Here is a 14,512-nt window from a genome sequence, read left to right as displayed (position 1 = left end):
TAGTTTTTTTTTTTAATACAGTGAAATGTATTTTTTCTGAAAAAATTACGTTTGAAAGACCACTGCGCAAATACCGCGTGACGAAAAATATTGCATCGGCCGTCAAAGTCTTTGCTAAAAAAAAATATGTATAATGTTTGGGGGTTGTAAGTCATTTTCCAGCAAAAAATACTGATTTTTAACAACAAGTGTCAGAAATCGGCATGGTCCTTAAGTGGTTAAGGATCCCACAACACCAGAGTACACAAACCTTCGTCTGTTTCTCTGTTGACAATGGCCTATATCAGTGACACAGAGGAGTTGGGTGGAGTGGGGAGGGGGCGCGGCCCCGCCTGTCTTTATGTAAGGAGCAGAGAGTTGGGCGGTGTAGCAGAGCTTATCTAACCACACAGGCCCCGCCCCCTCAGCCCAATCTATAAGACAGCAGTGACAGCTGCCCCGCCCACAGCACCGAGTCACTAACAGGAACGATCTCATCGGGTGTCAGCTCTGCAGGTCAGACCTTATACACTACAATGGGATATACTTTTCAGGGGCGAGGGGTTGTTTGTGTGCATGATGACAGCAGGCTGGGATTTCCAGGGACACATTCGAGCCTGGAGCATTTGTTACCAGGATCCTCTGCAACTTTTTATATTGTTGATGGCTACATTAGCACAAAGTTACAGCCTATCTGAACCATGAGAACAAAACCTGATAGTATTGCAGCATACTGGTCCTTAGATGTGATGTGATGGCTGCATTTGTTTCCCTTTTTCATTTATTTTCAGAACAATTATTTTTTTCATTTATTTTCAGAACAATTATTTTAATGAAATATAAAGAGAAAACGGATGCAAAATTCCAACGCAGGGGATATGAACATTAGGCGCAATGCAGGATTTCATGCGAAAACACAGGAAAAAATGTGTCATTGAGTGTAAACTATTAAAGAACAATGACCCAGGTCAGGGGTCAATGCATACGGTAGTTACTGAGCCTTAGGACTCAGGGGCTAAGTGCTAGTTCACATTGGTGAGATGTGGGAACCCTGCGAATCCACTGCAGGTTCCCGAATCGCACATAACTCGCAGGCAGTTTACACTGCCATATGCGAACTGCTGGGAGTGTCAATACAAAGTTAAGGACACCCCCAGATTGGTTTGCATATCGCAGTGCAAACTGTCAATTTGGACAGGAATCGGATCGCACCCATGCGATCCGATTCTGGTGTGGACCAAAAAAAGGGTCCTGCGCGACTTTGGCCTGAATGCGATGCGAATTCAGCCATACAATCTGCATGGCTGAATTTGCAGCGCACAGAAATCGCATGTGATTTGCAGAGCAGTGCGTTGCGAATCACATGCGATGTCTGACATAGCTGTAGTGTGAACTGGCACTAAGGTGGGTAAAGGGAGCAGAGGTCCGAAAAAAGGGGAAAAAAATATATAAGTCGGAATGAGAAGAGAGGAGGAACAGAGTGACAGGCAAAGGGCCAATTGCTTTTTTTCCTTTATTTTAATCCTACAAATAAGTCACTTCTTGCCCTATGGTGACAATGGTACCGATCCGCATTGTCACTCTAGGGCAGGGAGTTTGTCGGGACTACATAACACCTTCCTCTTGGATCCCACCCAGGGAGAGGTATTTTACATAGTAGGTGAGGTTGAATAAAGACAATAGTCCATCCAGTTCAACCTGTGTAGGTGTGTGTGGCCGTAATCATCTCTCATACCCTTGAATGTTCTGATCCTTGAGATGTATGTCTAAGAGTCTTTTGAAAGCCTGCTTAGTTTTTTGTAGTCCACGGAAACAGCAGAGAACAATGCCAGAGGCAGAGAGGTCGGGAAGTTATCAGATTATTGCCTGGATGAACATATATTTTTTGCACTTATTGAACAGAAATCATAAAACACTTTCAACTGTATATTCAACAGATCAAAAGGGGGCAAATAGGATAAATGTATTGTTAGAGTTTATAAACACAATAAGCATTTACTGCTTTTATTGTATTAAAGGATATCTAACCCCAAGAAGGAAAATGGAATATATTGCAGTTTACCTGTCTTTAGATGTGGTGTTTGCTTTAGTTTTCGTTTTTTTAGTCTATGTATGTTTTCTGCAAGTACAGAAAAAAAGCCTGTTGATCCTACCAGACATAACCTGTCGTTGTAATTTCCTGTGAGATGAAATCTCAGACAATGTAATCAGCTAGCTATATGTTCTGAACTACAGAGCACCTCCCCCATATGAGATGAGATGAGAGAGGGAGGTATTTGTAGTCCAGATCGGACGAGCAGCCTACAGTGACAATGCTGCTCCTTCATAGATACATAAGGGCAAATGTGTGTTACTGGCAGGATCACCAGGTGAAAATAAAGGAGAAAAGACTAATAAAGGAAAACTAAGCAGACACCACATATATGGACAGATAAGCTGCAATATATTACATTTTTGTTCTTCAGTTTAGATACACTTTAAAAACTGCCTGTACGGCTACTGATTGAAACTTGCGTTGCATAGAAAGTGACCCTGTCCCCAAGTGACCTCAGGTCACTTGCCCGAAAGAACACTTTGTAAAATCAGGCTTATATGTGCCAGCCTCTGTTTTAAAATGCTGCCCTCTCTTGGCTACAGAAGGTATTGCAGACTTCCAGATGCATAGATTACCTACTCCCTCTCCAAACACTGTGGTTCCTCCTGCCAGTTCATACCTTGCTACAGGATATACAAAGAGACGGGAAGAATGAAAGTGCATGGCGCGGGTAACAGGTATTCAACCAACATGAAGTGTCAAATACTGCGTAGAGGCAAAGTGGCAGCATTTTAGTAAACAGGCTGCTGGAAACGTATGTAAAAAGCCTGATCCATTACAAGGTGCTCTTTGAGTACACATGTCCATGGGATGACAGAGTGACTTTACTTTTGGTAATATAGTGAGCGTGTGTGTGATAAATATAAATATATATATATATATATACACACCATTCCTTCTGAAGAAGTGAACTCTGGTTCATGAAATACGTTCAGTTCAGTAACCAATAACAACTAATATGTGGCCTAGGGTAATAGGGTTAAGTTACAACTGCTAGCAAATTGACTGGAATCAGCATAGATAAGAACATGCAGTGCACCTGGAAAGTATTCACAGCGCTTCACTTTTAGAACATTTTGTTATGTTACAGCCTTATTCCAAAATGGACTAAAGTCGTTATTTTCCTCAAAATTCTACAAACAATACCCCATAATGGCAACGTGAAAGAGGTTTGTTTGAAATCTTTGCAAATGTATTAGAATAAAAAAATCCCATGTGCATAAGTATTCACAGCCTTTGCTCAATACTTTGTTGAAGTACCTTTGGCACCAATTACAGCCTCAAGTCTTTTTGAGTGATGCTACAAAGCTTGGCACACCTATTTTTGGGCAGTTTCTCCCATTCTTCTTTGCAGGACCTCTCAAGCTCCATAAGGTTAGATGGGGAGCGTTGATGCACAGCCATTTTCAGATCTCTCCAGAGATGTTCAATCAGGTTCAAGTCTGGGCTCTGGCTGGGCCACTCAAAGACATTCACATTATTGTCCCATAGCCACTCCTTTGTTATGTTGGCTGTGTGCTTAGTGTCGTTGTCCTGTTGGAAGATGAACCTTCACCCCAATCTGAGGTCTAGAGCTCTCTGGAGCAGGTTTTCATCAAGGGTGTCTCTGTACATTGCTGCAGTCATCTTTCCTTCTATCCTGACTAGTCCCCCAGTTCCTGCTACCGAAAAACATCCCCATAACATGATGATGCCACCACCATACTTCACTGTAAGGGTGGTATTGGCCAGGAGATGAGCGGTGCTTGGTTTCCTCCAGGCATGAAGCTTGCCATTCAGGCCAAAAAGTTCAAACTTTGTTTTATTAGACCAGAGAATTTGGTTCTCATCATCTAGGAGTCCTTCAGGTGCCTTTTGGCAAACTCCAGGTGGGATTTCATGTGCCTTTTACTGAGGAGTGGCTTCCATTTGGCCACGCTACTATACAGGTTAATGGAGTGCTACAGAGTTGGTTGTTCTTCTAGAAGGTTCTCCTCTCTCCACAGAGCAAAGTTGAAGCTCTGTCAGACTGACCATTGGGTTCTTAGTCACCTCCCTAACTAAGGCCCTTTTCCCCCGATCTCGCAGTTTGGCCACACGGCCCGCTCTAGGAAGAGTCCTGGTTGTTTCAAACTTCTTCTATTTATGGGTGATGGAGGCCACTGTGCTCATTGGATCTTCAATGCTGCAGAAATGTTTCTGTACCCTTCCCCAGATCTGTGCCTCAATACAATCCTGTCTTGGAGGTCTACAGACAATTCCTTGGACTTCATGGCTTGGTTTGTGCTCTGACCTGCACTGTTAACTGTGAGACCTTATATAGACAGGTGTGTGCCTTTCCAAATCATGTCTATTTAACTGAATTTACCACAGGTGGACTCCAATCAAGGATGATCAGTGGAAACGGTGCACCTGAGCTCAATTTTGAGTGTCATGGCAAAGGCTGTGAATACTATGTACATGGGATTTTTTTGGTTTTTATTTTTAATAAATTTGCAAAGATATCAAACAAGCTACTTTCACGTTGTCATTATGGGGTATTGTTTGTAGAGTTTTTAGGAAAATAATGATTTTAATCCATTTTGGAATAAGGCTGTAACATAACAAAATGTGGAAAAAGTGAAGTTCTGTGAATACTTTCCGGATCCACTGTATGTTGCCAATACACCACATAATCAATAGTCTAAACTTTTAATAAAGTGAGCTCATCACAGTTAGTGTAAGTGAAAAATTTCGGGGTCATGCAGATTCTCTCTTTTAGGAATGTGATGGTTCACATGTCTGATGAAGAGGTCCTGCATAGCCTCAAAATTCTGCTCCTGTGGTGACTTTAATGAATGTTTGGACTATTGGTTATGGATCCATGAGTGCCAGCGACAAATGTTCTTATCTACCTTCTATACTGGCTGAACTTTATTCATCCTAAGGTGAATGAACTACACCTGAAACAAAGCAAATTCCATTTCATTACCCATGTACCCTTACCAAAGTATACAAATATATATATATATATATATATATGTGTGTGTGTGTGTATATATATATATATATATATATATATATATATATATATATATATATATATATATAAAGGCTCCTGTTATTGTAATATAAAGTTTATTTCCATTATCTAGTTTACATAATTATGTAACTTGTGTTGAGTATATTTTTTCAGATTTTATATAACATATATATATATATTTTTCTTTCAGCCAAAAATGTTTAAGACGATGAAGCAAGTTTTATTTTCCTCTGGAATTGAGAACCCAAAGTGGAAAGTTTTGGAGACTCAGGTACAGTCAGTTGAATGTTTCTAAAATAAAGCAGTTGCCCACATTTTAATTATTTAATGGTACTTATCCACCAACACATAATAATATATTTCTCCTTTTCCAAGAACCAAGCGGTAACCTGTGTAAGGTGAGGTGTAATAGAAATACAGATGGCAAACAACCTGGCAGAGCCTGTAGCCCAAGCTCTTATCCTTGGCTGCAGTTGGGTTTCCACCACGTCAGCCCTGGAAGGTTTACCCCCCTTCCTGACCCAGCTTTTTTTGCGAAACAGGACTGCGTTACTTTAAAGAGGAGTTCCCCCCCCCCCCCTCGAGAAAAAGTTAAGTCAGCAGCTACCTGTCTAGGGTTCCCACGATGTCAGCACCCGAAGCCGATTTTCGTATTGGGTCTCAGGTGCTGCCAACGCCATTCAGGGTGAGGGGAACCTGGCAGTGAAGCCTTTCTGCTTCACAGCTGGTTCCCTACTGCGCATGCGCAAAGCGCGCTGCGCTTTCTAATTGGCCCGGCGGTGGAGGAAGAAGGAACTTCTGAGGGACAGCGCTGCGGCGCTTTTTCCCCCGCAGAAAGAGGGGAAGGTTATCTGTCAAAAACAGGAACCTGTTCCCCCCCTCTCCCATGAAAGATGCCAAATATGGCACCAGAGGGGGGGTGGAGGAAGCATATAAGCAGAAGCTCCACTTTTGGGTGGAACTCCGCTTTAACTGAAAATTGCATAGTCTTGAGACTCTGTACCTGAATAAAATTGATGTCCTTTTTTTTCCCCACAATTAGAACTTTCTTTTGGTGGTATTTGATCACCTCTGCATTTTTTTTTTTTTTGTTGCGCTATAAACAAAAAAAGACCGGCAATTTTGAAAACCAAAAAACAATATTTTTTTCTCTCTGCTATAAAACATATCCAATAATAAATGTAAAAAATGAAAAAAAATCAAATTTCTTCATTAATTTAGGCCAATATGTATTCTGCTACATGTTTCTGGTAAAAAAAAAAAAAAATCCCAATAAGTGTATTTTGATTGGTTTGCACAAAAGTTATAGCGTCTACAAACTTATGGAATTTTTTTTATTTATGTAATAGTAATGGTTGGCGATCAGCAACTTATAGCTGGACTGCGACATTGCAGCAGACAAATCAGACACTAAGTGAAATTTTTGACACTTTATTTGGGGACCATTGACACTAATACAGTGATCAGTGCTAAAAAATATGCACTGTCACTGTACTTATGACACTGACAGGGAAGGGGTTAACATCAGGAGTGCAAAGGGTTAAATGTGTTCCCTGGGAGTGCTTTCTAACTGTGTGGGGGATGCTTTGACTGGGGGAAAGACAGAGATCCGTGTTCCTGCTTAGCAGAAGTGCAGTATCTCTTCTCACAGAACGGAGACCTGCCTCATTTACATAGGCAGACCGCCGCTCTGCCTCTCTAATGAACAATCGCTGGGTGCCGGCGAACATGGTTCTGCTGATTGGCTCCCACTATGTCCAATCACAGTGGAAGTGGGTCATCGGCAGCGTGCATGTGCGCTCCAGACCCGGAAGTAAAGATGATGTACAGGTACGTGATTTTCGCGCTGAAGGGCCGCCCTGCCAGATTACATGTACGTGGGGCAGTCCGGAAGTGGTTAAAGCACTATTAAACCCTCAGTGTTTTTAGCATAACAAATTAAACACAATAAAATAAAAATTTCTTACTCCAGCACCTGCAGTTTACAACTTTCAGTTCAGCTGGCTTCTGCATTCTCAGTGTTGCTTCCCCGAACTTCCAGTCGTCACAGGAAAGAGTTATACTTACCTGCTCTGTTGCAGTGGTTTTGCACAGTGCAGCCCAGATCCTCCTCTTCTGGGGTCCTCCTTTGGCGCTCCTGGCCCCTTCCTCCTGTTGAGTGTCCCCACAACAAGCGGCTTGCTATGGGGGCACCCGAGCAGAGCTGCAGCTCCCTTTGTCCATTCAGACACGGAGCTGTGGCACAGCCTGTGCCCCCTTTCTCTCCTCATTGGCTTACTGACAGCATTGCTGGATTGACAGCAGGGGAGCCAATGAGGAAAAAGAGTTCCGGGCAGCTGAGCCTCGTGCAACATCGCTGGATAGAGAGTGGGATTAAGTAAGCATTAAGATAAAAAAACTAGCTGCCTTTACAACCAATTTAAAGAATAACTAAAGGCAAATCTTTTTTTTTTTTTTTCAATTCGGATAAAGTGGAGAGGGATTAGAAAACCTATCAGCATTTTTTGCTGTCTGTTAGCCCCCGTTCACACTGCAGCCACGTTCACACTGGAGCCACTTGGCATGCGATTTGACAGGTCAAATCACCTTAGATTGTAAGCTCCTTGAGGGCAGGGACTGATGTGAATGTACAATGTATATGTAAAGCGCTGCATAAATTGACAGCGCTTTATAAGTACCTGAAATAAATAAAATAGATAAATGACAAGTCGCACCCTATTGTCGGCAATGGCAGTGTTCAAATCGGTGCGACGCCGACTTTGCGGTGCCGCATCGATTTGAAAAAGTAGTTCCTGCGCTACTTTTGGCATTTTCAGGTACGACTTGCATAGACATCTGTGCATGAAGCCGCACAGATGTCTTTCAAGTCACACCTAAAGTCGCACTGACATGGGGCTTTGAAATTGTGCGATTTCAGATGAAGTTCATCCAATGTGAATGAGGGCTTAAGTAGATGCACCCTGTCTATTTATCCTGTTTACCATTATCACTGATAGTGAAAATTAAAGAAAATCTCAAAATTAATATAGGGGAAATCTTCCAATGGGGACACTAGTTCTGGAGACCTGGGGGCCCCAATAGATTCTCTTAATTTGCAGGAATTTCGCCTCACTTCCTGTTTAGGCTATGGGACAGGAAGTTAAGGTAATTCTCCCCAATGGCACAAAGATGGCAAAAATAAACCTTACAGGGGTTATAACCCGCCCTTAATCTGTCCAACATGAAAAAAAAGTTTTGCCTATAGTTCTTCAACAGTTGGACAGTACAGTCTGCAGCCAATATGTTAGTTTGGAGAAGGGGTGTGCTTTTCCATCCTAGGTTATGTGCATTTCTATTGATGCACACAGCGTAGGGAGACACAACTTTAGTCCCTGCATTCAAAGGTGACACCATAAGATGCAGCAAGAGAAAGAAGCCCCCTAAAACAGAAGTTTTAGAGCAGAAGTCACTGCACCAACTTAGTCATTTTTTATTAGTTGAACTAGATGGACCTGTGTCTTTTTTTCAACCAGACTAACTATGTAACTATTTAACCTGGGACATAGGCTAAGATTAATAAAAGTTCATTTTATGATTTGCAAAATATGCAAATTTCTCAAAACAATAGAAAACGGGTATATATAGTAAACAAAACCTTAAGTGCTGGTTCACACATATGCGATGCGGAAACCCTGCGAATCCACTGCGGGTTCCCGCATCGCATTCAAATCGCAGGCAGTTCACATTGCCATATGCAAATCGCTGGGGGTGTCAATACAAAGTTAATGACACCCCCAGGTCAGTTTGCATATCGCAGTGCGAACTGACAGTTCGGACATGAATCGGATCTCATTTGTGTGAACCACCATGCGATCCAATTCTACTGCGGACCCATAAAGGAGTCCTGTGCGTGTTCTCCAATGTGAATTCAGCCATACAATCTGTATGGCTGAATTCACATCGCACAGACATCGCATGTGATTTTCAGAGCAGTGCGCTCCGAATCACATGCAATGTCTGTCATTGCTATAGTGCGAACCGGGACTTACAGCAAATATGAAAAATGTAATATGAAAATGGTGATATGAAGGTTACGCTTAACTGTAAATAGGCAGCAGATCAGTAGATTGTAATGTATCATACAGCAGCACTCACAATTCTTCAGTGAACCGGCCACATCTTGGTGATAGAACTCTAGCAATATAGAACAGTAGGGTCACTTCTGATTCACCAGTTCTTATCTCTTGTAATTAGGGGTTGCCAGTTCAACAGCTTGCTCTGCGACTGCGAGTGATGCTTTTCCATACATTACAGTACAATTACTTACCAATGTTTGGAATCCCAGGCAAGGAAGGGTGCTTGGGAAGGCATTGCTTGCTAATACCTCCCTGTGACTGACTCAGCCTGGAATAAGTATGCAGATTAAAAGTTCTTGTATTAATGTAATTTCACTTGCTGTATGTTTTTTTTTTTTTTTTTTTTAATTAAGTCTTTTATTGATTTTATCAACATACACATATAATTACATAAAAAACAAAAAAAACAGTATGTTGGTCCTGGGTCACTAACTAAAAATTCAGATGTCAGAAGATCAGTATGACAACTAGCATTTTCTGAAACAGGTCAGCAATGACAGTCCTAGTATTTCTTCTTCTATTTTTTCTTTCCCTAGCATGATAATCTGAGCCTCCACTTCTAAATTATTACAATAGTGTATCCTTACCTGATAAGGGATTCCATTGGCTCCTGCTGCTTTCAATCAAATCATAGGAGGAGGGAGCAGGCTACGTGGCTGGGCCGTGCTGTGTGTGCTGAGGAGTACACCCGCACATGTGCCACCATATCACACAGCTTACTATGGGGGCACAGTCTGGGAAGGAGGAACAGACAGCATCAGTGGGGGGACCCCAGTGGAGGAGGTTCAGGGCTGCTCTGTGCTACACCATTGCACAGAGCAGGTAAGTAAAACTTCTTTTTTATTTTAATAAAAAATGAAGGTTTACAACCTCTTTAAATTCAATATTCTCTTTTTTTGATCGCACATAAATTGGGTTGAAAATGTAATGAGCACATTAGAAACATGCAATTTGCCTTGTTCTTGTGCTTGGGCTGTGCTGAGCAGTTTAGCTTAACACAGCTTGTGTAAAATGGTCCCAAGGGCCCTAATAATTGTCAGGTTTACTATCCTCCAGCAGCACTGAAAAACATGTCAGTTGTCAGGTTAGCCTCTCTAGGTGCCTTACAGCCTGACAGGAGACTTTGTTTATGCAGCACACACCTCTGCATTAGAGGAAATGCTGCACTATGCACTATAATGCCTTGTATAACCCCAATGCCTCTCCTGTAAGCTGCAAAGCAGTGTGTAAACAAGCCGTGGCCTGCAATGCATGTGGTTATGGCGCAGATTTGTAGGGGTTAAAACAGGTGCTGCAGAGGCAGCATAACGCCTCCTCACTGCCTGTCAAAAGTCCTCAAAAAAGCGATCTACAATGAATCACTCTTCAGAGGGTGGCTCATGTGTAAATGAGTCCTAATATAAAGTGTTGATATTCAGAGTTTTACAAATGTCCGTTTCTTGCTGGTTTTCTTTTAAATCTGCAGCTTTTTAAAATGTAAGACAAATTGTGTTGAGTCAATCCCTTTTTCTTTTTCTTCTTGCAGGCTTCAGATTATGAATTGCGACAATATGAGCCTGCAAAGTGGGTGAGCACTGAGGTGTCATCGGTGAAAGAATGGGACAACGCTGTTAGTACAGGCTTCATGCGTCTCTTCAACTTTATTCAGGGGAACAATGAAAAAAGTAACTACCCTCTAATCCATATATTATTAATGCACTAATTAGGAAGAGCAAAACGGCTGATTAAATATGCTGAGTTAATTACTTAAGGACGTTGCACAGTATACATGTGTCCTGGATGCTTATATGATTTCATTGATTCCCCCTTGCTGAGTGCACGCCAACACCCCGCCCCAACAATATCTATGTTGTCAGCTTGACAGTTGCAGTTCTGGTCTAGAAGCGAAGGCAGATTATGTGTTCTGTGAACTGAAAAAAAAAATTAACTTTTTTCTTTTTTTTTTGTATGTCATAAATAACCCAAAATCCAATCTACCTTCTTTCTCTTCTGCTATTCTTTTTTTTTCTCTTTTCTTTTTAATATTGCAAAGAATTTCTATTATTTATTCTGTAAAGAGATATGTACCCGCTACATAATTTAAGCGTTGCGAGACAGGTCAGTGTATAAAATTTCAACCTTGTAGCTACAGGAATTTTGTTTTTAAAATGATCAATTTCCAGAAGAAGAAGAAGAAGAAATATATATATATATATATATAATATATATATATATTTTGGTTTTAAATTAATTGAAAATTAAATAAGCAGAGAAAATACTATCTAAAAAAAAAAAAAAAAACTGCTATGCGGTACCAGAAGTTATGTGGCTGTAAACGAATGTGTATACACATCTAGATTCTGTGTCTTTATATTTATGGAAAATAAATAATTAATGGAGTAGAAAAATGTTATGCATTGTAAAAAAAAAAAAAAAAAAAAAGACAACTGCATATCTTTCTGAATTCTTCCTTGCATACTATCTGACTGGCACCATCATCTGTCCTGGGTTGTCAGCAGTTGTGGTGTTTCAGATAGTACACCCCATTCACATTTGGCTGCTAACGTATTTGTCGAGAAACAGATAAGAAAAATTGTGAAGTTGGCTTTTTCTTAGTGAAACTGGCCATACCTGCTTGTTGCTGCTTCTATATTGTATGATAGTGTAAGAGAGCAGCAGTTTTCAGTAGCAGCACTAGATGGCAGCATTGTGCTCTCCAGTGCCATCCTTGATGATCTGCTGTGCAGGATCTTTCCAATTCCCCTGTCTCACACTACTTAATATTGGAAATATTTGAAGTGAAAGATGTATATTATGTTATATTTTATGAAAAAATGTAAACCTTCTGTTTATTTTATGCAGAAATGAGTGTTGCCATGACTGCCCCTGTGACCACATATGTACAGCCAGGAGAAGGGCCAGCATGTGAATCCACTATTACCGTTTCATTTTATATCCCATCCGAGCACCAGAGTGATCCACCCAAACCTACTGAAAGTAATGTATTTATTACAGAAAGGCCAGAGATTACTGTCTATGTCAGGTAAACTTACTTGTTTCTTTTTTTTCATAACTTTATTTATGTAGACAATCAATATAAGTTACATCATTTTTATAATGGCAGTAGTAGGTGTTGTACCATGTTAGTCACTGATTAATGCAAAAAGTTTGAAACTTACGTGATATTCTTTATGAGCTGATTTAAAGTGGTACCAAACTCTAAACCTTTTTTTACCCTAATGCATTCTCTGCAATAAGACAAAAAATGTCCCATTACCTGTCCTAACACTCTCTGTCCCTAAACACTTACCTGGCTCTATGTCACTATTCTGGTGCTGTTTCACCGCTCCCTTTGCTTCCTGCTTGCACAGGTAACTCCTGTGATGAGGGAGTGAGGACATGGCTTACAGTATCAGGGTGTCTATAGATGCACACAGGCATCTGTAAATGCTTGGGACCCAGTGGGAGCATGCATGCATGCACATGTGCCACCTTAGCACCTGGTTTGCTACAGGAGGCAGCTAGGGGAGGTAGAAGCCGACAGCACTGCAGGGGACTGCCAAAAGATGGGGGAAAGTAACCTTTCTGTGCAGGGCCTGGACAAGGGGTGGGCAGGAGCGGTGTTTGCCCTGGGCACTATGGTTTATTGCAGGTAAGGGGGGGGGGGGCACATTGACCCTAACCCTAAGGGAAGGAGGGGCTAGGGGAGGGGAGGGGATAACTCTATTTATTTAAAAAATAAATGAACATTTTAAATCCTTTTAAAATGTGTTAGAACATATTTTTGGCATAGCACCTTTTTCACGGATTTACTTGTTATTTTATCAACTTGTTTTGCAGCTCAATTGCAATTAAAGCTTTTACATTTTTAACTATGGTGCATATGTTATATAGAATGTACCCTGCTTTTATATCAAAAGCTAGAAAACTATATATACTGTATATAATGTGTGTGTGTATGTATGTATGTATGTATGTATGTATATATATATATATATATAATATACCCATTCACACCTGAGACCTTGTAACTGAGTCAAATGACATTGGAGTGGGAAAATGGCTAATTGGGCCCAATTTGGACACTTTCACTTAGGGGTGTACTCACTTTTGTTGCCAGCGGTTTAGACATTAATGGCTGTGTGTTGTTATTTTGAGGGGACAGCAAATTTACACTGTTATACAAGCTGTACACTCACTACTTTACATTGTAGCAAAGTGTCATTTCTTCAGTATTGTCACATGAAAAGATAGAATAAAATATTTACAAAAGTATGAGGGGTGTACTCACTTTTGTGAAATACTGTGTGTGTATATGTATATAAAAAAAAACGGTACTAATCCATCATTATATTTCTTTAAAGGACTTTTTCAGGATTTACGAGTGCAGCAAAAAACCAGGAGCAGATCCTACAGCTCTCCGAATGCCTTAAACGGGATGGAAAAGGTTTTGATGAGAATGTCTACTACACTGCTGGCTACGACAGCCCATTTAAACTGTTAAATAGACACAATGAGGTTTGGTTGCTGGCAAAACAGTAAAAACCTATACAAAGATCTTCATGCATTAATAATATACATCTAAAGTGATCCCATAGACTGGTCTGAAAAAAAGCATCAAATATCTATTTTCCAGGCAATGTATTCAAATTGTACCTGCGTCATATCAAATTTTCCAAAGCTTGTAGAGAGAGAAGACAGGGTTGCTATTGCTGACCTCCTAAACCTGCTAATTTCCTGGTGGTCATGCTGATCCAAAGGCTTCAATATTTTCTCACACTGACCTGAATTAAATTTGCAGGAGAGCTGACTTCACTCCATTTTTCTAATCTGCCTGCATGTACTGATCAGACAGCGATGGCCAGGCGACTAAATCATAGAAATAGTAAAAGAATGTAAAACCCACGCTTGGTGTAAATAAGGAAAAATAGCAGCCACTTAACAAACAGTGATACCAGCTAATAAATCTTAAAGGAAAAATAAAAAAAAAGGACCGCTGCTTATTTTTCCTTTATAAATCATAGAAATAGGCTAACAATGTCAGCCCCTGTTTTTGTCTCCGTACAGGTTCTTTAGTTTAATTTTACTTTCTTACTTTAAGGGTTTTGTACATTTTGCTGTGCTGATACCATACAGTGTTTTTTTGTAAGGTGCCTTGAATCTTGATTTCTGTGACCTGACCTCAGAGCCAGAAAGAATCCCCTTTATGTTACTATGCACCACCTACCTCCTTCAGTCTCTTTGCTGCAAGTCTGAATTGCTCAAATAAATCATTATTGGGTTGTTTAGTAAAACGGTGTACCAGTAAGAATGCCTTTTATACTGGGCAAGCTTCAGTAAAGT

The 14,512-nt window shown here is 40.7% G+C and overlaps 1 protein-coding gene across 1 annotated transcript; it reads left to right on the top strand.

Annotated features, from left to right (window-relative positions):
- The first annotated feature begins 443 nt into the window (after window positions 1-443).
- On the top strand, window positions 444-14,139 carry HEBP2 (heme binding protein 2). Its single transcript, XM_082251411.1, has 5 exons — window positions 444-495; window positions 5,266-5,346; window positions 10,716-10,854; window positions 12,032-12,212; window positions 13,534-14,139. The coding sequence occupies exons 2-5, from the start codon at window positions 5,272-5,274 to the stop codon at window positions 13,709-13,711; spliced, it is 573 nt and encodes a 190-aa protein (XP_082107537.1). The 5' UTR covers window positions 444-495; window positions 5,266-5,271; the 3' UTR covers window positions 13,712-14,139.
- The last annotated feature ends 373 nt before the right edge of the window (window positions 14,140-14,512 follow it).

This window comes from Pelophylax lessonae (assembly GCF_965119305.1).
Source record: "Pelophylax lessonae genome assembly, chromosome: 3".
Lineage (NCBI taxonomy): Eukaryota > Metazoa > Chordata > Amphibia > Anura > Ranidae > Pelophylax > Pelophylax lessonae.
The sequence above is the reverse complement of the archived record's forward strand: the minus strand, read 5'-3'. Positions and strand labels throughout refer to the sequence as shown.